We start from the raw sequence: 25891 nt of genomic DNA, 5'->3' as shown, positions 1-25891 counted from the left end.
GACATGTGCTCCCAGTGGCCCCTGTGGCCACGGCCGGTCCAGCTGATGTCTCACAGTGGATTTGCCATCTCATTCCAAGAGAATCCTTGAATGCTTGACCCCTCGATGAAGTGTTTGTAGGAAAGAAATATGTCCTCATGGGCTAATATTCAGTGGACACAGAGATCCTCTGGAGAAGGTAATGACTGAAAACCCATGCTTGTAGGAGTCGTGAGTGTCCTTGTCAGCATCCTTTTACCATAGAACAGGGTAACAGACAAGCAAGCCCAGGGCAGTGAGCATCATGACACCCCAGGCCCGTCTCTGGCTGGTGGAAAGCATGGCTGGGTTCTAGCATTTGTCACAGAGAATAATGTCCTGCTCTCCGCTGCTTATAGTATCAAGACATCAGTTCAGAGAAACGGCATCAGTGAGAATGCCTTGAGGGCCACACACTTCAGGCCCTTTCCCAGACATTCTAGAAATTTCTTCCCATTAAGCAATGCATAACCCTGGATGTCTAGACCAAAGCAAATAGTCACTCCTTCCTTGGCACGTCTGGGGAAAGCAGCTCCTACTGAATGGCCTTTTGGGGCAGAGCTGCCAGCTTACAGGAGGGGGTATTGTATTCAGGCAGCCAGTGTTTGGAAGCCTCTCCTGAAACATCGGAACCTCAAGCCTGCATCTGCCGTCAGCATGTCGCTGAGGATGCTGGCCTGCACATCACGCTGGGTCCTCTCCACACGGAGCTCCGGGCAGGGTCCCTCTGCTCCTGGTCCCCGAAGGTTTCGCCTTCCCCGAAGTGGGTCTGTTTTGAGCCAAGGGGCACGTGACTTCTGTCATTGGTTTTTCTTTTCCAGACCAGGAGTCTGTGAGTCCACTGTGTGGCCCACCCAGGCTAAGTATTTAGGACATTACTTATTGTCTGCATTTTTCCCCTCAGCCCTGGCTCCGTTTTCTGTCTCCACCCATGTTTCCCTTCCTCCTTTCACTCTCACTTTTTTTTTTTTTTTTTAATTTATGGCTGTGTTGGGTCTTCGTTTCTGTGCGAGGGCTTTCTCCAGCTGCGGCAAGCGGGGGCCACTCTTCATCGCGGTGCGCGGGCCTCTCACTATCGCGGCCTCTCTTGTTGCGGAGCACAGGCTCCAGACGCACAGGCTCAGTAGTTGTGGCTCACGGGCCTAGTCGCTCCGCGGCATGTGGGATCCTCCCAGACCAGGGCTCGAACCCGTGTCCCCTGCATTAGCAGGCAGATTCTCAAACACTGCGCCACCAGGGAAGCCCCCACTCTCACTTTTAATTTACGTTCCCTTGGATACATGAGCCTCTTTGGAGCTTTATCTCTCCCTTGGGACCAAGCCGGTACATAAGCAAACAAAAAATTTGACAAACCTGCAAGCAAAAGCAGCCTGCAAACACCCCTCTCCCTGCCCGGGGAAAGAGCGGTCCCAGCTGTAGGGACCAGCAGGTAAGGGGTTAAGAATGATGCAGAGGAAGTGCTGGCCAAGGTTAAAGTGAGGAAGTGGCCGCTGCCAGGGGAAGGAGGTGGCCGGCTTATCCTGTGTGACTCCAGGGGGCTGACCCAGGCTGAGGGGAATGTGGCAGGTTGCTGGAGTTCAGTTTAGTAAAAAAAGGAAGAGCTTTCTAATGACTTGATGGGTTTTTCTAAAAGTTCTGCTGTGGGGATGGGGGAAGAGAGAGAAGGGCAACCTTCTCTGGAAAATAGCAGAACCCAGGGAGAGGTTTTTTTCTGATGATTTTATTTCTGAGTGATGACTTGAGGGCCCAGGGGATGCCCGACAGGAGGTTCTAAGTGGATGGTCCCCCATTTCGAGGTGAAACCAAGCCTCAGAAACCAAGCAGCTTACCAGGAGGGCTCCCCTTCCTGCTGCCTGTGTGATGATGTCTTGTGTCTTTCTAAGCTCTACCAGGCACTGGTTTTTGCCCATTCTGCTCTCTACAGCATCCCCACACCTAGCACAGTGCCTGGCAGAGATTTGTCGAATTTAACTGAATGAAAAAATAAAACAAAGTTGTTGCTTTTTTTAAAATGATGACAGAGCTAGAATACAAACTCAGTGTTATGCGACTCCAGAAGTAGCTTCCTTTAAACATCACAGCCACGGGGTGTGTTTTTTGGACCTGGGATTTTTATATAGGCAGGGCCACCTACCTGTCCTGATTTGCCTGGAACGTTCTGGTTTTAGCACCAAAAGTCCTATTTCTCAGGACACCCCCAAACTGGGATGACTGGTCAACCTATATACCCTGCATTTGTGATCTCACGTAAGCTTTACAACGGCCCGCTTTGCAGATGAAGAGACTGAGTCATGGCCCGAGATCTCAGGGGTCAGGCTGGCCTTGGCACCTGGCTTTGCTGCAGCTACGTGAGGCTTAAGCCCTCTGCTGCTCTGAGCCAGTTTCCTTTTTCTGTAACATGGGGGTGGCAGACCCCTCGATCCTATAGCCTCTCCAGCAGTGGCTTTTAAGGATTCTGACATTTCCTCTGGGCTTCAGCTGTCTTGTTTTTTCCACTGAGGGTGGGGGGCAGTTTTCCCAGCGAGACCCTTTCTGGGGCAAGGCTGAGTTTCTCCTTGGGAAAAGGTGACAGCACAGTTACAGGGTCAAGGGGGAGGGCAGCCTGTCCCTCCTCCCCCCAAGCCTGGGAACAGGGTGGGGATCTCCTACACACTCCACCAATGCCAGCCCTTCCGTCAGCTGCCTGGGCTGGAGCCAGGCAATTCCAAGGGGCCAGAGCCTGCCTGAGTGCCCCAGGGGCCCTGTGCCTGGTGCTGGCAGCCTGGGTGGGGCGCGGCTGGGGCGGCTCAGCCCTGCAGGATCTCTCCGGGCTCCTCCTGGCTGGACATGCCTCTGCAGCCCCCTGCCTGCCCTGGAGCCTGGCGTGTGGCGACTGCACTGGCCAGAGGTGGGTGAGTCGGGTCACTGAGGGCTCTTTGAGGTGGGGTTGTGGCTATGTGCGACACGGCTTCCCTGCCTGCCCTGTGCACGGGGGAGTCAGCGGGCGCAAAAACAGAGGGCCTTGCACACAGTGGAGTCCCCAGCCGGCGAGTCGCAGGACATCGAGGGCAGTCACGGTGATTGAAGGTGTGGGCCCCTGTGTCAGAACAGCCCAGGTTCAAATCTTACCTCTGCCTCTTCCTAGGTGTGGGATCTTGGGCTAGTGGCTTTGCTTTTCTGGGCCTCAGTTTCCACATCTGCAAAATGGCAATGAAAATACCCACCTTAAAGGTTTGTTCTGAGTAGAGGCACTGGGTACACAGTCGGCGCCTGACAAGTAAGGGCCACTGTTACCACCACCTCCCACCCCCCGCCTCTCAGTGGTTTAGATTCCTCCCCCACCAGGGCTGCACCTGGGAACCCGGGGACGAAGGAGGGAGAGGAAGGGATGCGGCCTGAAGGCTTGTCACGGCCTAGCAGTGAAAGAGGCTAGCAGCCCACCCAGGATGCTTAGAAGCACTGCGATAAGGACAGGAGAACACTGTAAACAGCTGTGTGGATTGCAGCCGGGGTGCACTGGAGCACGGGCTCTGGAGACCACAGATCCAAGTTCAAGTCCTGGCTCCACCAGGGCTGTCTGGTGATCCTGACCAGGCTCCTTTCAGAGCCTCAGTTTCAACACCTGTTAAGTGGGGATAATAACCATCCCCGCCTTGGGTGGGGAGCTGGTCAGGCGATGGGGGGATAAGGAAGGCAAAGCATCCAGCCGGACGTCTGGCACATGCCAGCAGGATCATTCTCTGTCTTCTTACCACTTGCTCTCTGTTCTGCCTGTCTTTTTGTCCAGTGTGTAGTGAGGCTGGGAGGAGCAAGAGGGCAAGAAAAGGTTCCTCTAACCCCCAGCAGAGGAACCTGTAAGAGCAAATGCCCAGAGGCCTTGACCGCCACGCGTTCAAGGGACACTGGGCTCCTGGGGGCACAAGGGAGTGGGTCGTCTTGGAAGGACTTGGGGTCCAAGGTTCCCCCTGTGGCCCCTCCCTGAACCCAGCCGGCAGCTTCCCATGAACCCTGCCGCCCTGTCCTGGGTGGGTGTGTGCATGTCGCTGACCTCCCTCGGGCTGGCTAAGGGGAACAGAGTTCAGTGCTCACAGCCAGGGGCCCTCCCTTCCTCTTTTTACAGCTTATCTCCACCCAGCCTCCTGATCTGGGCTGCCTTTTCCCCTTAACATCCCTTCCCTGGAACTTGGTAACGTCAGGATCAGGCACATGCGCACACACGTAGATCCTTTCAGCCTTGTTTCATCAATAGTGAGATAACAAGAACCAGGACCTATGCTATGCGCTCTACGTATGTCAAGTTATTTAATCCCAGAATAGTTCAGTGCAAGAGGTATTACTATTTCCCCCACTTTGCAAATAGGGAAACTGAGGCAGAGGGCAGGTAAATGATCCTCCCCTAGTCCCACTGCTGAGATTAACCCCAGGCAGCCTGGCTCCCCAGCTGAGCACTCAGCCCCTCCACCGTCTGGCCTCAGTGAGAGCCTGAGTTTGATGGGCTGGATGTCTAACCTTCCCCCCAAATCCTATTTCAAGGAATAGCTAATGGTTACATAATAGCAACATTTCTGCCTTTTGTCTTTCATAGCTCTGCAACCCCCATAATTCCTCCACACTGCACCCCAACTTTCTTTGCTTTCCTACTCTCTCTTTCCTCCACTCCAAAGTCTTCCTCTCTCAGTCCAACCTGTCCATTTTAGAGATGTGGAAACTGAGGCCTGATCAGAGAGGGAAAGTGCTTGCCTAAAGTCACACAGCAAACCAGGGACACAATGGGAGGTTCTGTCAGTTTGGTCTCTAAGCTCAGCCCTCAATGCACTCCTCAGGTTTGCTGGAGTGGAAGATGGGGAGGGGGGGATCAGGTTGCATCCTTGAGATGTCCCGCCACCCCCATCATTTAGCATAAACTATTCTCTCCCTCGCTTCTCTCCACACCCACAACCGCTCCAGCCTTGCCCCCAACCAGCCTGAGCCAGTGAATGGCGGTGGGGGGGGGGGGTGTTGGCCCCCAGGCCATTATTACTTTTACTGCAGTTAATTGTGGGGGAGTTAAAAGTAGAACTCTAATGGTGGAATTCAAGGCTTAGCAACAGGGTTTACCAGGCATCAATTTTTGGGTAGGGGATGCCTTTCTAAATCCAAAAATCAGACCCCAGAGGCTGCTCTTTCATCTGCACCCATGTTCTTCACTTACCTGCCTCTCACACCCATCCTAGGATTAGCATACCTTGTAAGCTACTGATCTGGCTGCCCCTTGGCATTTCCTCCCTCCTGTCTCTCCCCATCCCCAGTGATACCCAAGGATGCGGAATCAGTGTTGCCATGGTGACCAGATTTCGTCTGTGGCATCCGGGATTCTGTGGCTGGGGTTGGGTCTCAGCCCCTGGGACTGGCCAGTGTGACCTGGCTTCTTCCATGAAGACTCATTTTGGTGTATCCTGTCCCTACTCCTCTGCTCATCCAAGATTTTTCTTGGAGAATTGGCAGTTGCCATGGAAACGGCTCTTGAGGCAAATGTGCCCATGCCGGCTGAGGAAGAATTCCCTCAAGAAAATGGGGAGATTGCCAGACTCCCCGGCTCTGTGATGGGACCCTTGATTTCTGAAGCCTCCAAAAACTGCCACTTCTGAGTGGACCTGGAGCTGGTGGGGGATTCTCACTCAGCTCATCAGGTCTCTCGCTAGCCTCTTGCCTCCAGTCTCCCCTCTTCCAATGCAGTCTCTGTATGAGCCACCTGGGTTAGAGCTGGGGTTGTTTAGAAAAATGGACATCCCTCTGCTTAAAAACCACCCATGGCTCCCTATTGCCCACAGGATAAATTTGGTAGATTGCAGGAGGTCTCATAATCTGAACCCCTCTTCTTTTCTCAGCCATGTCTCCTGCCATCCCCGCAAAATCCCCACCACATACACACAGACACACACGCACAGACACCCACACACAATCTAACCTCACGTTACCCAGCCTCTGTACCTTTGCACACAGTTTCCTCTGCGGAGATGCCTTCTCCCTCCACTGCTCCATTAAGCAAAGGCTTCGTACCCCTCAAGCCTCAGCTCAAATGTCACTTCCTCCCAGAAGCCTCCCCTGATTTCCCTGGCTACCTTCCCTTCGCTTTGTACAGAGCCAGGGCCACAGACTCAGCCAGCAACAAGGTCAGGCAGGAGACACGATTGACTAACATCGGAACATCCTCCACTCCCACAAAGAAATCCACACTCTCCCATTAAAACTGAAAGTGAGAATGATTTTGTTCATCTTTCTCTCATCTTGCTCTTGTTTCGACAACAGTAGAGAGCCAGGGCAGGCTCCATGGTGAATCACAGCAGACTCATTGCCCCAGAGTCAAGGGGTTGATAGGGAGGCTGCCAAGAACCCCATCCTGTCTGTGATGCAGGCCCAATAGGTCTGGTTTGCTGGAAGTCTGGATTTTAGGTGACATCTCAGAGCACTGACTATGCCATGTTCCCGCACCCACCTCCCCTACTTGGGGGCATAGACTCCCACAGTCTCCAACAAGGAGTGTGACACTTAGAAGGTATTCACTAGCTGCTTATTGAATGGATGTTTGAATGAATGGATCCATGCTGTTTCTTGAACCTGCTAAACCTGCTCCTGCCTCAGGGCCTTTGCACTTACCCTTCGCACTGCCTGAAGTGCTCTTCCATCAGATAGTGATATGTCTCCCTCTCCCTGTATTCAAGTCTGCTCAAAGGTCTCCGTATCAGAGAGGCCTTCTCGGAACACTCTGCCTAAAATAGCACCCCACCCCCATCTCTATGCCCCACTCCTCTTTATATTTTAGTTCATAGAATATACCACCACCTGTTATATTCGTTTCATTTTTCCAGCACTTACATGGTGCTTCCAATGAACCAGGCATGCTTCTAAACATTACCAACATAAACTCATTTAATCCTCATAACAACCCTATGAGGAAAGAGCTATCACCCCCATTTTTCAGATGAGGAAACTGAGGCACAGAGAGGTGTGGTGACTTGCCCACAGTAACACAGCTGGTGAGTGGCAGGGCAGGGGTTCAAACCCAGGCAGTTTGGCTCTAGAGGTGATTGTCTTCTTTATTACAAATTTGTTTACCTGTTTGTTACCCAATCCTCACCCTTGAGAATGCCAGCCCCTCCAGGGAAGCGATGTGTCCATTTTATTCCCTGCTGTAGCCCCTGGATCTTGATCTGGATCTGGGCTTGGCACACAATAGGTGTTTAATAAATATTTCTTGGAAGGATGGAGGAAGGGAGAGAGGAGGATTGGAGAATTGGAGGGAAGAATCCTTGGCCTTCTGAGCTTTCCATTAGCCCAATGTCAAGACCATCTTGTCGGAAGTTTCTCAGCCTCCTGGAGGGTTTGAGTCAGCCTGTCTGGAAGGGACCCCACCTCGCCCTCCCTTCCCCTCTCTCACCCTCCAAGAGGGCTTCTGTTTTCTGACCTCTCCCAGGCAAAGGTGCCAAACCGCACTCCTGGAACCCCAGGCCCATGCTGCGCACACTTCCTCCTGTGACAGGGCCATGGAGGAGAACGTTCCAGGCCAGAGGCAGGAAGTCTCCGAAACAAAGTGGCCTGGAGTGAACAGGGCTGTTGGGCAGACAGTGAGGGGCCTGGGCAGGGCTGCTCTTGTCTAGATGTGCTGGGGCCTCAGGGCTGCTCAGGCGACGAGCAGATGGGACACGGGAGAAGGCTGGAAAGGGGTCCGTGACCTGACGCTGCAGCCTCCTGGTGTCTCCAATTTACCCAACATTCCCTGACATTCTGGGGATTCCAGAAAAGGCTGTGTCCTGCCAAGTTCTCCTTGGATCCTAAAATAAAGGACCGCACCAAGAGGGTGGAAACATATTTTCCAGTTTCACCACTGTGAGATAAATCCCCCCCCCTTTCCTGTAATATTACTAATTACTGGTATTAATAGTATTGGTAATTGTGATCCTGGCAGGCACAATGCCAAGCACTTTACCAGCCTTGTTTTATTGTATTCTCACAACTCCTAGAGAAAGATGCTATGGATGAGGAGCCTGAGGCTCAGAGAGGTGAAGCAACCTGTACAAAGTCACACAGTCTCTAAGTGCTGGAGCTGGAATTGAAATCTAGTTCTAAGTGATATGGAACATGATCCCAGGGAAAACCAGGAGAGGAGAAGCCCAAAGTCCAGCCTAGAGCTCCTGATTATACCCATTGCTCACTTTCTGGGTAACTTTGGGAAAGATCATGAAACTTGTTTGAATCTCAGTTTTCTTACCTGTTAAATGGGCATAAGGGGGAATTGGCATCATCTGAGGCCCTATGAGCGGCTGGCTGTTTTGCTAGGTGCTTCATGTAGATCATTTTCCTTCATCTTCACAGTATGTTGGGCCATCTCTATGCGCCAGGTTGGAAACGGAAGGTTGGAGATGTGGAGAATGGGCCCGAGGCCACATAGCCCAGGCACTTCCTTGTTAAGCTTTAATGCCCTGTGCAGACAGAAGTGGGACAATGCTTGTTTTAACCGAGGGACTATAGTCAAGTTGAAAAATGCTTTGCAGAAGCTCTGGCAGAGGATGTGGGGATGCCAGGAAGGGAGACGGGGCCGAGAGGGGGAGGGAATGGCAGTAGCCACCGTTTCCTCATCCGGCCCCGGGCGGCATCTGGTCTGGAAGGAGGAGGCTGAGAGCAACCGCTGGCTGGCTCCCAGCCCTCCTCTACTTCCAGACACCATCCAGGCTCATCTTTGAGCTCCGTGGGCTTCCTGGTAACACAGCCCTTTGCTTTGGTTCAGAATCTGCAAACTGGATATCCGGCCTGGCTTTCTCCCCTCCATGAGACAGGGATGCTAGTGGATCTCACAGACACGTCACCATCTGATTTTTCTATACAAACGTTTGCTGAGCACCTGCTGTGCACCAGATACCACGTTCACATCATCATTTCGTGATATGCTCACTGTAACCCTAGGAGGGAGGTAATAATATCAGCCCCATTTTACCAATGAGCACACTGAGGCTTGGAGAAGAGAGGTAATATGTCCACAGTCACTGAATGAGGAAGGGCCTTTAAACCTGGTCTGGCTGACTTTCAAGTATGGGCTTTTAGCCACTGTGCAGCTGGGAAGGGGGAGGGGGGGCGAGTCTGAGACAACACTGTCACAGTCAGTAAGGACCCCAGACTTGGGGTCTTGGTGGTGGGGAGGCTTGTAAATTAACCTTGAACCTCCATCCCAGAGATCTTAGACCTGCAAGGGGTCCCAAGAGATCACTTCATCCAGATCCCTGGATTTTCTGAAAGGAAGGTTTTATTATTGCCATTTTATAGGCAACCCAACTATAGCTCAGAGAAGTAAAGCAACTTGTCTGGGGTCACACAGCGTGGAGCTGAGCCATGCTATCTTCTTATGGGCACAAGGCTGGGAATAGACAGACACTTGGCCCATTCAATTATGGCATATTTTAAAGCTGGAAGAGAGCCTTTGACACCATCAACTCCAACCTCCTTGTTTTATAGTTGGGGAAACCAAGGCCCCAAATGGTCAGGGATTTATCTAAAGACATTTGCCAAGTAGATCCTGTAAGGTATAAAAGAAATAGCACTGTATTCTTAATCTGGGTTCAAATCCTACCTCTGCCTCTCACTAGCCACGTGACTTTGGGTAAGACTCTTAACCTCTCTGGCCTTGGCTTCCTCAACTCTAAAATGGCCATAATAATCCCCCTGGGTTTGTGTGAGATGATACACATAAGGTGTTTCTCAATGTCCTGGCATATATAGTAGGTGCTCAATAAAATATTGATATTTTGGTGATTATTATAATATTTAACCCTGGCATTCTAGGGTCAAAAGCTCTTTACCGGAATGTCCAGGAGTGACTTTCAGGGGCCTGGTAAGGTTCTCAGAGTAACAGAGAGAGAGGGAGGGGCTGCAAAGAAGGGCTGCAGAAGCAGATGAGGCCAGTCTTCAGCTTCCTTGCCCTTCTCTCCCGCAGCAGGTTGGGGCACTAAAGATGGGGACAGTTCCTTTGGCTGCTCCCTTCCACGCGTCCCAAGGTACCCGGAGGAGAAGCCATGCTCTGGGGCGGTATCAGATGCAGCCTGGCCCTCAGGGCTGAAGGTGGGCTGTGCTGGCCTGGATTTAGGGGGACAGGGGCTGGAACTATGACAACTCGCAGGGCACCCAGGAGCCACTCAGAGTCTGGGCTCCAAGCCCACGCCATGAGCAGAACACTGAGGGCATTGCCAGCACTGGGGAGACGGCGACCACCACTGGCAGCCTCCTCCAACCACATCCTGAGCGGCTCACGTAAAACCCCTGTGCCTGCTGCCTTCCAGATACTCTGTGTACACAGCTCGGGGATTATTTGCGTGAGTGGACTCAAGGCTGACTTCAGGGGATTAAGCGAATGGGGTGCTGGGCCTCCCAGTCCAGTGGGTTATAAGCATGGGAGAAAATCTGTTTACAGGCCACCTCCAGGGGCTGGGGCACTGTTTATGGGGGAGACACCCAGGCTATTTCCCTGACCGCTTTGGATGTAAGCTGAGTGGCCGGGAGAATTCGTAGTGTTTGTGCATTGGACCCACGGTGGGGGCCAGAATAGCTTTTTGGCCTGGAAAGAGAGACAAACGTCCAAACAAAGAGAGACATACGTCCAAACAACATATGTCCAAACAATCTTGGACATATGTCCAAAGAGAGACGTACATCCAAATAATCTTGGGGGTCTTTTGTGGCTGGAATAGCTGCTGGGTCTGCAGTAAAATAGTGGGGCTGGGTTTGCAAGGAAGAGTCCGCACTCTACCTGGGCCAGGAATCTGCTTCCGAGTCAGGATTCTCTCTGGGGCCAGCCTCGGCTCAGTCCTAGGGTAGGCAGGGGCCAGACTGCTTGGGCCTCCGGGACATTGGTAAGGAGTGAGCATTGTTCTAAGAACAAAGGGGAGCTGCCAGGGGCTTTTAAGCGGGCAGAGCTGTGATGCGGTTTGCATTTTGAAACGGTCTCTCCAGCTACTAGGTGGAAAATGAAATCATAGCGGAAGTGACATGCTGGTTAGGGGTCTCTAGCACTCACCCAGGCGGGCAGAAATGATGGACAGATTTGTGAGCTGTTTAGGAAACAGACGTGTGGGTGTCGGAGGGGGAGACACGGAGAGTCTGGATTCTGGGTCAGGGTCTCAGCGGGAAACAGATGACCCACTCAAATGGGGACTTGATGAGTGCTTAGGCAAGGGAGGACTTAGAAAGTGTGGACAGCATAAATGATGTATCCTTGTATCTTAGACCCCAGGTCTAAGCTACAAGGAGACCTTCCTGCCCTTAGGCCGAGGGGTCAGGGAGGGACTGGTTACTGGGACCCAGGTTGTGTAGCTGTGACCGACTCATGGAGACCCTGCAGGGAGGTCACCGGGACAATAAACACCCGACCTGCTTTCTTCCTGTCCTGCAGCCCCTGCTGGGCCTTCATGGATTAACTCAACTGGAGGTCAGAGGGCAGGTAGTTAATAATATTATTCCTACAGCTCAGCCTGCAGGGCACAGAGCAGGGAGCAGTGAATTTGAGGACAGAGCACATTGGGGAGAAGGCATGGATCATTCTAATGGGGGGGATCCAGGCAGCGGAGTGGACATTTGGCGGGGGGGGAGGCGGTCTCCTGTTTCTGTGCTCCCATCAGGCACTGGAGGTTTCCTGGGGCCTCTGAGCAAGCAGGTTGCCCACGTTGAAGGGCATAAGCTCCTTGCTTTTGCCCACCGCTGCAGAGTCCTAAGCCCAAGCGCAGCCCCATCCCAACCCAGAGAAAATGGGGCAGGCTGTTAGGCAGCCAGTGCCTTCGATCCCCACTACGGTGACTCAGCCAGAGCTCCCGGGTGTGGGCGTGGGACCAGGGAGGAAATTTTCTCCCAACACAGAGCTAATTCTGTCCCAGCGCTGGCAGCCAGGGCTGTGGCTGGAACGGCTGCTGCTGTGTGGTTTCGAGATTCCTGAGTCTCTCAGGGCTAGGGATCCAGGGATGGTAAGCCCTGAGTATCTCTTGGAGCCGGCTGTGGGGCTGGGAGGCCCCCCTCTCTCTGCCCTGAAGGATGAGGGACTGGTGGATGGGACCAGCCAGGGGACTGTGGCAGAGGCCAAGCTATCAGGACCAAAGCTGGTTGGCAGGGCCTGGGGGAGGTGGGGACGCCGCTGAGGAGGGCCATTTGTGATGGGGACAGTGATGCCTGGAAGGCCCCCTTATGTTTCACCTGCTGGCTGAGGCTGTGATCTTGGGCAAGTAGAAATAGCCAAGGTTTGGGGGTCAGAGAGTCCTTGGTTCAAACCCTGGGCTGATGCTGAAAGGCTGTGTGAGCGGGGGCGAGTCCCTTCACCTCTCTGAGTGAGGCTTCGTTTGCAAATCTATGCCGAGAGGGGGACGCGGAGTGGTGAGGCATAAGGTGTGTGAGGCGCCAGGCCGACTTCTAGGCTCTGGGATACATCACGTGCAAGACAGGCTAAGGCCCTCTTCTCTGAGGCTCAGGGAGGGTCAGTCCCTCCCCTGGACCTCTGTTTCCCCGGCTACAAAACAGAATGCCCTCTGAGGGGCCTCCCAGCTCCCGAGAGCCTGTTGGAGGCTCAGAAAGCTGGAGGAGAGGCATCTGGGGCCGCCCGGCCCCGCGGACTGTCAGGGTGGGCCATGGGGGAGGTGGGAGACAGGGACAGGAGCCAGGCCAAACATGGGGGGAAGAGTTTCCAGTTTCCCCGATGGGCTCCCACGCCCACGGGCCCTGATAAAGCCCCTGCCCTCGGCCTGGGGCCTGCAGCCAGGAGACGGTTAGCCATAGGCTGGAAAGGCAGCAGCCGGAAGGCAGCGGGCTGGGAGAGAGGGTGGCAGCCTGCGGTGTAGCCCGCGAGGCACATAGGTGAGTGATGCCGGAAGGTGAGGGGTGGCTTGGCCTCTCAGGGGGGAGGGTGGGGAGAGAGGGAGGGAACAGGGAGACAAAGAGAAGACAAGGAGACTGCACAGAGTGGTGAGAGGCAGGGCGAGACACAGAGACAGGGACAGACAGAGAATACAAGACGAGACAAAGGGAGAGAGACCAAGATAGAGGCTGACGGAGAAGCAAGCAGGGAGAGACCAGACTCGGACAGAAAGGGAGCGAGTCCTCTGCAGACTCTGGCAGAGGGGCGTGGCAACGACACGGAGAGGAAGCTGAAGGCCACGTCTGCCGCCCAGATGGCTCTCAGCCCTGCTGTCCCCTGAGCCCAGGGGACATAGGCCAGCAGGTGGCAGCTGGAGGAGGTGGGGCCCTGGATTCCTAAGGACCCGTGTTCAAATCCCTGCACTGCCACTAACCAGGTGTGTGACCGCAGGCAAATGACCCTTCTCCCACTGATCCCTGGCCTCAGACATCCCCCCGGTAAATCAGGACTGATGACAGTGACCTTGCAGGGTTAGGGGGAGGTCCAGGTGAGAAGAGCCATGCCCATGGCACCCTAGCCTCCTCTCCAGGGCCAGGGGGCAGCGGGCTCCACACATCCTTGAAGGATGGATGAATGAATGAGCCCGCCCGCCAAAGGGCTTTTCCGGCAGCACCTGGGATGTGACATGCTCCCCTTAGGGCCATTACCTAGAGGCAGCGAGGCTTGGGGGAAACCCAGGGGAGCCTCGTCTTGCCCCACCTATAAAACGCACACCCTGACCTCGTGGGGACTCTTGGGAGGTTCCCCTGGGGCAATGACTAGAGGATTCTGGAACGTCCCGGGGAGGCGAGGCAGTGGACAAGGAAGGGGAGTGGGTTTGGCAGCTCATCAGGCTCTGAGCTTCCTCCTCTGTCTGGAATGACGAGTTTGGCCTATCTTGCGTACCTGAGCTATCTGTGTGACCTTGGGCACTTAACCTCTCTGGGACAATTTCCTCTTCTGTAATAGTGCTTAGAAACGTGCCTGGAATTTGGTGAGGGCTCTATACACGTTTGCTTAATAAAAACTAAGCAAAGAACACCTGCCTGAGGTTTCTGCTCCCTGTGGTGGGAGGAACCAGATGTGGCCTTGAGCTCTCCCGCCGCTTCCCCAGCAGAGGTCTGTCTGCCCTGGCCAGGTGGGCAGGGCAGGACCATCTGCGCAGTATCTTCTGCCTGGTCCATCCGGTCTCCGGCAGGAGGAATCGGGCCTTGGCCACCGCACAGCCACCTCTGACTGGGTTGATGCTGTTCCTTTTGTGGGCTCGTCCACCTTCATTCCCAGCCTGATGGAGGGGGCTGGCAGGGCCGGGCTCTCAAGGCCCCGGGCAGGGACAAGGCTGCTTGTTTGGTCCTTCCCCTGCCCAATGTGGCTTTATGAGGGATTCAGTGACCCAGGCCTGGGCTGGTCACTGCCCAAGCCTGAACCCCGGGCAGGAATTTGGGGTGTGTATTTGTTTGCTTTGGGTTTTTCTGGACCTCAGGAGGGGAGGGAAGGCTGACATAATGACACCCCTCCACCCATCCCCATCTGTCTCAGAGGCCTCCGCATTTGTCTTATTTTCATTCTTCTCTGCATTCATTTCCTTTTTCCCCTTTTCCTTCTCCCTCTCCCTCCCACCCCTGCTCCCAAGGAGCCATTCTAATCTGTTCAGTGTGTATCTCATTATTTGGCCCTGTTCTTGCAAAACGTGTGTTACTGTGTTGCTGCTTTTGGATGCTTGTTTTCAGTGTACTTATGTGCTATTTGGGTAGGTGGTTTTAAATTGCTGTGTTCTTTTGCTGTGTGTACACTTGCTAATCTGTTGCCTCTAACAGCTGTGTAGCTTTTTGCCTCTCCCACACCGGACGTAAGCAGCTTCCAGCTTCCAGCCGTCAGCAGATGCCTCTGCACTGCCTGAGACCCCTGGATCTTTGACTGTTTTTGGACAGACAGCCTCCCGGTGGGCTCTCTCGCTAAGACAGCCCGCACCTGTGGCTCTTTGTCAGAGGACTGCCCCTCAGGCGCTGGGAGGGCCTGGGACTGCGCCCCTCCTAGGACAGGATGGAAGGATATAAATAGCCTCCTGGAATTCAACCTCCATTGTTCCCTGACCCCAGCATGAACCAAGGCCGCCTTCCCCAGGATTTTGCCTGGCATTGCCCCCTTGTCGGACCTCCTCCCTTTCCTAACCCTACTTCTCCACTCCCTTACTGGGTTTTCCTGGAACACTTCCTTAATAATCACCTTTGCAGGAAGGCTTATGTGAGGTTTGCTTCTGGAGAACCAAAGCTAAGGCATGCCCCTCCAAACACCGCACAGGGGCTGGGGGGCACGCAGGGGTTCACGGGTACCCGCAGCAAGGCATGAAGCCCGTGCCAGCCCCAGGGGGTCTCCATCCCAGCTTTCTAGAACCTTTCCACAGTTCTCATTCGCATGTCTTTGATGATCAGTTTGTCTAATACCTGGGTTTGGAGGTTGCCCTCCTGTAAATTACCTGTTTATATCTTTAGCCCATTTTTCTGCTGGGGTTGCTGTCTTTTCGGATTTGCAGGAAGGCGTTCCCTGTACATTCCAGATAGCAATCCCAGTACAGAGGGAGCGATCTGGAGGAACAGCAAATAGCAATGTTAAGTTCTAACAATAATGACAACTATGTAGGTGTTGTGGGCTGAATTGTATCCCCTCCCCCAAATTCATATGTTGACGTCCTAAATCCCAGTACTTTGGGAATGTGACTATATTTGGAGACAGGGTTTTTAAGTGGTGATTAGGGAAAAGTGAGGCCATTAGGGTGGGCCCTAATCCAACCTGCCTGATGTCCATATATGAAGAGGTGATTAGGACACACACAGGGAAGACCACGTGAGGACACAGCAATATCCTGAGGACCCACTTGGTGCCCACATTCTGCTCTGACCTGAGATACGGGGATGCTCTGAAAAAAAGAGTGCTTTTGATTTTTGGCAGATGCCACGTAGCAAATGTGTTGCTTCACTTCGGGAAGCTTTGTCTCTCCACAAAGTGGAGCTCTCAGACCTCCCAGGGCCTTGACTCAGACTGGGTCTTTCTCCATCATCCTCACCAAGCCTGGGACAAGCTGAAGGGCCTTAACACGTGCTCCCAGCGGTCCTGAGAAGTAAGCAGGGCAGGGGTTATTATCATTCCCATTTTGCAGATGGCACAACCGAGGCTCAGAGATGGGGAAGCAACTTGCTCCGTTGTCATAGCGGGTCCCCTGCCTCCCCTACCACCTCCTCCCTGGCATCCCCTTCTGGGGACCTATGGGAACTGTCCCAAAGAAAGGACTGCCAAGACGGGCTTGGGGAGTCTGTGTCAGGAGCCTCAGAGCAGACCAGCTCTAGGCCCCGGTTCCAAATGGGTGTAAGTTTGGGATCACAGGAAGAATCTGGGAGCCGAGCCAGGACAGTTCATCTGTCCCCTGGGCTCCCTGGGGAGCCGAGGGCAGAAAGAAGGACAGTCTGGACAGGCTCGCTTGCCCGCCTGGGCTGTGACGGACAATGTCAGCTTTGGCAAACGATTCCCATCTGTGCCCCAGACCTCAGCCAGATTGTCCTGAAAACTGGGGAACATGGGTTCCTTGAGGGGCTAAAAAAGGGGAGCAAAGAGGAGGTTTCCCGGGAGGGTGGAGCTGGGGATCCTGGGGCATCAGCAAGGGTGTGAACAGACATGGAAAGATGGGCTCCACTTCCTGGAAAGCAAGATGGTTAAGAGCAGGGCACAGAGTCACAGCAACCTGCGTGAACTGGCCGCTAGCTGACTGTGTGCCTTAGCCTTACTTCCTTACCTTTACATTGGGAGTAATAGCAGTACTACTGCTGGGGTTTGTTGGGGATGCATGAGTGAATGTCATTAAAAAGCTTGGTACAATGTTTGGGCTAGAGTGTGCCCCGATTTATCTATCACAAGGAACTAAAACCAACATAAAGTATAGCTAGATGTAGACATCAGAGCCAACCCAAACCAACGCAGAAACTGCAGACCAGCAGGATGAATGGGCTTGCTGCCTTTGACCTGCAGATGTGACTCTGAGCTTCCTTATGGCCACATCAAAAAGGGAAACGTGATCCTCTGTAGAACTTTGTTTATTAAGATTGAGGAAGCAGCCTAGTTCCTCAGAGGAAACAATGTTTTTCCTTACCTTGAGTTTTTTTTTTTTTTTTTTTTCTCTTTTTTTTTTTTTTTTTTTTTTTTTAAATTGAGGATCTTGAATCAGATGCGTATGTTTGATTGATTGATTGATTGATTGATTTTGGCTGTGTTGGGTCTTCGTTTCTGTGCGAGGGCTTTCTCCAGTTGTGGCAAGCGGGGGCCACTCTTCATCGCGATGCGCGGGCCTCTCACCGTCGCGGCCTCTCTCGTTGCGGAGCACAGGCTCCAGACGCGCAGGCTCAGCAGTTGTGGCTCACGGGCCCAGCCGCTCTGCGGCATGTGGGATCTTCCCAGGCCAGGGCTCGAACCCGTGTCCCCTGCATTAGCAGGCAGATTCTCAACCACTGCGCCACCTGGGAAGCCCCTTACCTTGAGTTTTTTAGGGCATTTCTCACTGGGCAGGGAGCTTCGTAAAGGGCACCTTGAGAGAGGCAGTGGGTAGCATCATTGTCCAGGACTAATACAGCATCATAGATGTGATTTCCCTGTGGCAGCTGCTTGTAGGGACCTTGAAGGCAAGGCAAAGGGAAACCGGGGAAGGCAGCTCCATGGGAGGATCAAGAATGTGATGAAGGTCTGGGCTCTCAGGGTTCAAAGCTAAGGCTTAGAGAGCTCAGAGAGGTGGGATTGGGACTCCTAATCTCTCAGGGAAGCAGGGGGAACACAAGAGACTTTTCACTTGGGATCTTTGGAAGTCAGGCTCTGGAGTCAGATTTCCCAGCTGTGTGGCTTCGGGCAAGTTGCTTCACCTCTCTGAACCTCAGTTTTCTTACCTGCAAGCTAATGTATCCTTGTAAGGCTATTGCAGAGCACAATAGCATATAGGGAGTGCTCAAATAAATGTTAGCCATACACCTATTATGTATGCAATGTTAGTATACACATAATGTATACTAACATTATGTATACAATGTTAGTATACACATATTATGTATATATACTTATACCCACTTTTTTCCTAAGCTTCCTGGTTATAGAGAGTTTAAGGAATAAGAACAATGAGAATTTTACAGCTCTTTACAATTGGCAAAGGAGTCATTGTCCTTTCTTATGACCCTTCCAACAGCAATGAGGGAAGGGTTCTTACCCCACTGGAGAGATGAGGAGACTGGAGCTTAGAGAAGCAAATTCTTGCCTGTATCGCCCTTGACCTGCCCTTGAACCCAGAGCTGGGGAGACAAGCGGGCAGGATGCACAGGTCCTCTGCCCTTCCTGGCCCCTCCCGCCATTTTAGAATGGCAAAGGCCATTTCAGGAGGGAGTTAAGAGTAGAAGACTGAGGGGGAAAAATGATGATAATAATAACAACAGTAATAATGACAGTAAAAACATAGTGCTTACCCCATAAGAGGCCCTGTTCTCAGTACTTTGCATGTGACATTTAATCCTCTCAACCATTTGAACTATTACGATCATACCCATTTTATAGATAAGACAACTGAGGCGCAGAGAAGATACCTGAGTGGCTCAAGGTCACAGGGTGTTCATGAAGGAGGAGGATTTGGACGCTGGTAGCTAGGCTGGGCCCCAGGGTCTGTGTCCTTGACTGCTCTGCTGTACTGCCCAGGCTGGGGGCAGTACAGGACAGGAGGGATGTACGTCGGGATAGAGCAGAGGCCGAGGCTGAGGGCAAACCTGTGACTGACGCCCCCCTGCAGCGAGATCCCAGGGGCTCAGGCAGGGGGGAGTGGAGGGGAAGGGCACACATCTATGGGGGACACTGACATTCCTGGGGGGATGAGGGGTGAGGAGTAGTCGGACAGGCATGCCGGGGGATGTCAGCACCACCCTGTGAAGGCCCAGCCTGGCCTCCACCCTGCTCAAAGATGAAAAGACCTGTGACCTCTGACCCCGAGCTGCTTCCAGCCCAGCGGGAGAGCCAGACGTGACGTCGCATTTCTGCAACTGCTTCAGTGCCAATTGCTGGGTCCTGAGACCCTGCTACTCTTCACCCTCCTCTGGGGGCTCAGACACCGCCCCCCGCCCGCTAATGAGGGGGGATGGGGGGCGGGGGAGACGGCCTGGCATGCCCTCCCTCCTCCCTCCTTCCCGTCTTAACTCACAACTGTCCTTTAAAACTCAGCCCATAGCCCACCTGCTCCAGGAAGCCTCCGATGCCCAGGTTAGGGGATGCCCCTCCGCGGGGCTCCCTGGGGGGCAGCCTGGCCTTGCTCAGGACACAGCACCACCTCTGTCTTGTCCCTTGTGACTGACCGTGAGCCCCTGTGGGAAGGGACCCTGGGAAGCCACGTCCTCGTCCCTGGATCCTGCACAGCCCAGAATAGGGAACGCGGACATGCTCCTTCCTCCCTCAAGGACACACTCGGTGGCTGTCATGAGATCACGATTTCGCAGCGTGGAGTGGCGGGCAAGATCCCACATTCTGCAGACCTGGTTCAAATCCAGGCTCTCCCACCCCCTGCCCAGATGCCTTGGGCAAGGGTCTTCATCTCCTTCAGCCTCGCTGTGGCCCCTCCTGGGTCAAAGTGAGACCATCTGAATTACATGCTCAGCATATACATTATTATCGTGAACACCTGTCACGTTTCCCCCAGTTGTGGGAGTCGGGGGAGGGGGCAGCTGCTGCCTCCCCGTCTTCTCTCCGCATCCCACAGGAAGTCCTTGGGGACCCCCGGTTGGACACCTCTGGATTCTTCTCCCAGGCTGCAGAGTGGGATGGTGCCCACTCCTTTGAGACCAGAGTCCTCAATGGAAATTTCCAAGCGGCTTTTATTTAACAGAAAGCGAAAGATGACTTCTATGCAATAAAATACCACCTCAAGCACATCAAGCACCAATGATGAATTTATATGGAGGAGGGTTGGACTTATTTGTAATAAAGCGTTGATTGCCAGTCTCGCCAGGCTGAAACATCTGGTTTAGAGCCCATTTGTCAGATGGGGAAAACACGGGTGGTGGAAAGCGCATGGGCTCTGGGTTGTCAGCGCCCTGGGTTTGAATTCTAGCTCGGAATTCAGCTGTTTACCCTTGGGTTGCAATGTAATCACTAATATTTATCGAGGGTTAACTGTGTGCCAGCACTGAGCCAAATGCTCCAAATTCCTGATTGTCTGTCATTCTTACATCCTTTCTGTGAAGTAGTGAGTATTCCCATTTTACTGATGAGGAAACCGAGGCTCAGAGAGGAGAAGTCGTGTGTCCAAAGCCACAGAGCTGGCAGGTGGCCAAGGTTGGGTGTGAACGATGCATGAGACCACCTCCTCCAAGACCTCCCAAGCTTGCGAACTCTCCAATCTTTGTTCCTTCTTCCATAAATTGGGAAAATACCCAACAAAGTTGTTATGGGGATTGTATGAAGTACCAGTTCAGCTGTCTGGCAGTCTGGCATACAGTAGATGCTCAGGGAATGTATTTGTGTCTGTCTCATTGGACCGTTGTGACACCAGGGCCCAATTCTTGGTACCAAAGGGCCCAGAGGATGCCCAGTGAGAAGGATGCTTCTCTCTGAGCCTCAGTTTCCGCAGCTCCAAAACAAGAGTAGTATCACCTGCCTAGAAGAACCTCTGGGAAGATTTAATGTGACGAGGGAATTATAGTTCTTGGCACATAGTAGGTGCTCTGGGCAGTTCCTCTTCTTGTCTCCTGTGTCCCCAACACTGCCTGAAATGGTGTTTTCTGGGTCCTGCCCTGGCAGTGGATTTGTATCGAGCCATCCATACTCTCTCCCCTGCACCCACCCCTGAATCGGGCTCTCATCTCTGGATGTGCTGGGGTGGGGGGTCGGTGGAGATGGGGGTTGGGATGAAGGGTTCAGCTGTTTATCTGGGTTCAGGGGGCTCCACCACTTCCCAGCTGGGTTACCTCGGGCACATCACTTAGCTTTTCTGAGCCTCTGCTTCCTCCTCTGGAAAGTGGGAGTAACAGCGATACATTCAACCTCTGGCTCTGGGTCCTCCCAAACCTCTGGTTCTTAGATCCAGAGCCAACTGCTGTTCCTCATTCTTCCCTGCAGGTGTTTCCAGCTGTGTTTGGGGACTGACTGGCCAAGGACCCACATTGGAGAGCTTTGGACATCGTAACAGTGAACGGTAAGGGACACGGGATCTGAACTCATCTCTCCAAAGGGCATCAGTGGGGGACGAGGACGAGGTGGGTGCACTGTCAGTGCAGCTGTCCCTGGGTTTTGGAAATATGGTCGGAACCAAGTTCACAGCACTACGCACCTCTCCTTTGTTGCGATTTTTCCATGATTTGAGGAGTTTTTTGATGAATATCTGTCTCCCACTAGACTGTAAGGGAAAGGGGAGGGTGCCAGAGAGGCAGCAAAAACATGGTGGTCCAGAGGGACCATAGACTCTGAAGCTGGGGCTTGACTCCTGGCTCTGCCTCTTCCCAGCTGTATGACTTTGGGCACGTGACTTAAGCTCTCTGTCCCTCAGTTTTCTCATCTGTAAAATGGGGTTTATAACAGCCTCATTGAGTTATTATGAGGATGAAAAGAGTTTACATACAACAACCCTTTAGAATAGTACCCGATATATAGGAGGTGCCTGAGAGGTGTTAGTCAAGTAAATAAAGTAGCAAAGCCACCCAACTGGCCTTGCTCACAGCCAGGGAGGGCACTGTCAGTCGCGCTGGCAGTGGTCAACCTCTTAAAGCCAGTTCTAATCAAAGTTCCCCTAATGACCCCTGCCTCCACTTGCAGAGCATGGAGGACGAGGATAACAATATCTCCCTCACCTACGAGTACGTGTACTCTGATGATTTCGACCCCATCGTGGTTTTGGAGGAGATATCTCCCCTGGAAGGCAGGGTGGTCAGGATCTTCCTGGTGGTGGTCTACAGCATCATCTGTTTCCTCGGGATCCTGGGCAATGGCTTGGTGATCATCATTGCCACCTGCAAGATGAAGAAGACGGTGAACACCGTCTGGTTCCTCAACCTGGCCGTTGCGGATTTCCTGTTCAACGTCTTCCTCCCAATCCACATCACCTACGCTGCCATGGACTACCACTGGGTGTTCGGGACAGCCATGTGCAAGATCAGCAACTTCCTGCTCATCCACAACATGTACACCAGCGTCTTCCTGCTGACTGTCATCAGCTTCGACCGCTGCATCTCCGTGCTCCTCCCCGTCTGGTCCCAGAACCACCGCAGCGTCCGGCTGGCTTACATGGCCTGCATGGTCATCTGGGTCCTGGCTTTCTTCTTGAGTTCCCCATCCCTCGTCTTCCGGGACACAGCCCATCTGCACGGGAAGATATCCTGCTTTAACAACTTCAGCCTGTCCGCCACCAGCTCTTCCTCGTGGCCCACTCATCCCCAGGCGGACCCTGTGGGCTTTGGCCGGCACGTGGCGGTGACCATCACCCGCTTCCTCTGCGGCTTCCTGATGCCGGTGCTCATCATCACCGCCTGCTACTTCACCATCGTCTACAAGCTGCGGCGCAACCGCCTGGCCAAGACCAAGAAGCCCTTCAAGATCATCGTGACCATCATCATCACCTTCTTCCTCTGCTGGTGCCCCTACCACACGCTGTACCTTCTGGAGCTCCATCACAGCACCATGCCTGGCTCCGTCTTCAGCCTGGGTGTGCCCCTGGCCACTGCCATCGCCATTGCCAACAGCTGCATGAATCCCATTCTGTACGTCTTCGTGGGTCAGGACTTCAAGAAGTTCAAGGTGGCCCTCTTCTCCCGTCTGGTCAATGCTCTGAGTGAGGACACAGGCCACTCCTCCTATCCCAGCCACAGAAGTTTCACCAAGATGTCATCCATGAACGAGAGGGAGACCAGCATGCTCTGAGCCTCGCCTGGAACACCCCCCCGTGGATACTCCCAACCTTGGAGGCTCAAAGCTATGCCTTCTCGAGACCACGGCAAGAACATCTTGGGCACCCACAGATGCCTGCTGTATTTTGCATGGGGCTGAACTGTGTTTTGAACTGGGAATCCAGGGCTCAGAACTCCTTTCTTCCAGGGGCACGGCGGACAGAGCATGCCACGGGGCTCAGCCTTGGACCAGCATCCTGTGCATCCTGGGAGACCAGCCTTGACTGATGCAAAGCAAAAAAAGGGAGAATTCTCAAAAGCACTGCCATGAACTGGGATGGGCATAAGACAGAGGGATCAGTTACCTACCTGAGTGCTTCCCAGGAATGACACAAACACTTTTCAAGGTCCATTCCTTGTGTGAGCAGAGGAGGTCAGAGCAAACCCAGTGTGATGTAGGTCACGCCTCGCTCATATCCCTCTATCAATAGCTGGCCAGAAATCCTGCCACTCAAGCCATTCCTCTGGGTTAGGGCGTGTGGAAATGCACACACCTTCTCCAGGTTCCCTGGGAAGAGAAGGTGACATATGAGCACAGGAATTCCCGGGACCATGCATTTGACTTTCAGATCAGCTGAAAAGACAGACAACAGGTCCTGAGGAGCCATGGGGCTCTTTGTGAGGGCAAGAGAAGCAGGGCTATGATGAGGACTCGGGGTTTGGGGGAAGGAATGAAGAAAGAAAAGACCTTTCAAAGGGTGCGTGACATGAATCAACTCACCCTCGAACCTCCCAGGGCGATGGTGCTTTGGGCCGTAGCTACTTTGGGGGTGGGGGTGATGCCAGCCCCTTGCCCCAAGCCCTGTTCTCACTTTGCATTTGTCACCCTGGGCTGGTTCGAGGTGGGCAGCTTCACCAGCAGCCTCCACCCCATCACAGGGATTCCTCCCTCTTCCCTGATCCACTGGTTCTGGCTGGAGATGCTCAGAAGAAAACACTCCAGGGCAGGAGGCAGATGGGAGGACGGTGGGGGACATCTACTCCTTCTCAACTTCCTCAAAGCCTGGCTGGAGGCTAGTCCAAAATCAGCTGCAGGAAGCAACCTGGGAGCATCTCACGGGCTGAATCTGAGTCCGAGGGCTCAGTCCCCGAGCTCGAAGCAGAATCTGGAGCCTGGCTCACTAGACTGTGCTCCTGAGACGCAGGGCCGAGGGGGGCCCACAGGCCTAGGGCCCCTCCTGTGTGCAGTCACATTGTCTCTTCTGGGATCCACACCTCCCTCTGCTGCAGTGTCATTGTCCCATTTACAAACGACAAAGCTGAGGCTCAGAGAAGGGAAGTTACACACCCAACGTCACACTGCTAGCCAGGGGCACAGTTACCCGTCTGAACCCAGCTCCGTCTGGTCCCAGAAACTCTGTTCTTTTATGGAGAATGTATCTACTGAGAATATTCTAGACTATCCTGGTAACCTACATTTATTTAGCACTTCTATGTTAAGCACTTTACATGTGTATCTCATTTATCCCTCACAGCAGCCCTGAGTTAAGTACAGTTATCACTTCCCTTTTATGGATGAGGCATCTGGGGCTCAGAGAGTTTAAGTAACTTGTCCAAGGGCACCCAGCAGGTCTCTGTTAGAGTCTGGCTAGGTTTGAACCTAGGTCTGTCTGGCTCAAATAAGGCCGCAGAGGCTTGGGGTTTTGACCATAAATATATATGCATCTCTCAGCAGATTAATGTAAACATCTTAAGGGCTTTAAAGGCAGCTTTGCAAATAGTTTTCAAAAACGATCCAACGTGGCAAAGAAAATGTACTTGGCTCCCAGCTCCCTTGGCATCCATTCACAGCTACCCACCCTGGCTCCCACCTCCTGTGTCCCCCCAGCTCTCCGGGGGAGGGCAGTAGGGAGAGAGGCCTGGCGGGAGGGCCCTTTGGCCTCCAAGTGTCCATATTCTGCTCTCTTCCAAGTTTCTTTGTTGCGAAGCCACTTCAACAACATACAGTGAACAGATGTAACGTATACACAGCCGCACGGCAAGTTCCCGAGGCCACGGGCTGTTTGGAATCACACCTCATTAAGAGACAAACTGTTCCTTCCCTTGTTGGGTCATTGTGTTTGTGAGGCAGCTCTGAATTGACCCCACTGGGGCCTCCGATTGTTTTGAGCAATCTGAACTTAGCTTGAGCTAAGGGAGCTTTAAATATTGCCCAGCGGCCCCTGTCACCCCCCTTCCCAACTTCACAGGGGAAGCATCCAGGGCACAAGATGGAGTGGGACGTGTTCCAGGCCCCAGAGACAGTCACCAGCCACTCGGGGAGGATCGTGCTGTTTCTTGGGGCTCAGTTTCTTGTTCCTTCCGGGCTGCGTGCAGGTCAGGCCAGGCTGGGGAAGCCAGGAAATCATTTTGTCATTGGAAAAGCTGATGAACAGGAGCAAAATAAAAACCAGCTGTTTTCCTCCTCGGAGCCAGGGCTCGCTCTTTCTGGCTGCCCCACCAAGTCTTCCTGTTCCGATTGTAGTTCCCCATCAAATGCTTAAGTGCCACCATAACACCCTTTTCAACCTTGTCCCTACAGCTTCTTCTGACGACCCCACAGGTCACACACACAAAGGCCCTGCAGTTCACAAAGCACGTTCACCTGAATGACTCCACAGGCAGCCAACACGCTTTGTGCCCGAGAGCCCTCCCTCCAGGGCCAGGACCCGCCAGTGGAGCCTCAGTGCTGCCTCCTGGGTTTGGTGGGTGGGTGGAGGGGGCACAGGGCTGTGGGCAGAGGGACAAGAGGAGAAGATGCTGTTTGAGGGTCGGGGAGAGGGAGGGAGGAGGGAAGCACAAAGGAAACAGAGAACGACAACGAAGAAAAGAGATCTGGCATTTATCAAGCATCTACCATGTGTCAGGCACAAAATCTCATCAAACCCTCAAAAACGGTCCTGTGAGAAGAGGACCATCAGACTCACCTTGTGGGGTGCAGAAAGGGAGGTTCAGATTGTGGACCTCACTTGTTCAGGGTCACACAGTAGTAAACGGAACTGGGTCTGCTGCCTGAATTCCCAGCTTCTTCAGCCCTTGGGAGGATGGAGAGGGAGGGGGGAGGGGGAGG

At 53.4% G+C, this 25891-nt stretch overlaps 1 protein-coding gene across 7 annotated transcripts in view; it reads left to right on the top strand.

The window, feature by feature from the left end:
- The window catches only part of CMKLR1 (chemerin chemokine-like receptor 1), a 40098-nt gene extending 14596 nt beyond the window's left edge, over positions 1-25502 (top strand). For 4 of the 7 annotated variants that reach the window (XM_057527420.1, XM_057527422.1, XM_057527426.1 and 1 more), the window contains exons 2-3: positions 21023-21098; positions 21716-25502. In XM_057527420.1, the coding sequence (XP_057383403.1) occupies positions 21719-22816 (1098 nt within the window). In that variant the 5' untranslated portion in view covers positions 21023-21098; positions 21716-21718 and the 3' untranslated portion in view covers positions 22817-25502. Of the gene's footprint in view, positions 1-2760; positions 2910-12782; positions 12859-21022; positions 21099-21715 lie in introns of those variants that run through there. The other 3 variants (XM_057527421.1, XM_057527423.1, XM_057527424.1) reach the window with 3 other exon arrangements.
- Positions 25503-25891: the final 389 nt, after the last annotated feature.

The sequence above is a fragment of the Balaenoptera acutorostrata genome, chromosome 13 (assembly GCF_949987535.1).
Source record: "Balaenoptera acutorostrata chromosome 13, mBalAcu1.1, whole genome shotgun sequence".
NCBI classification, from domain to species: Eukaryota; Metazoa; Chordata; class Mammalia; order Artiodactyla; family Balaenopteridae; genus Balaenoptera; species Balaenoptera acutorostrata.
Note: the sequence above shows the minus strand (reverse complement) of the source record. Positions and strands in the feature narration are given on the sequence as shown.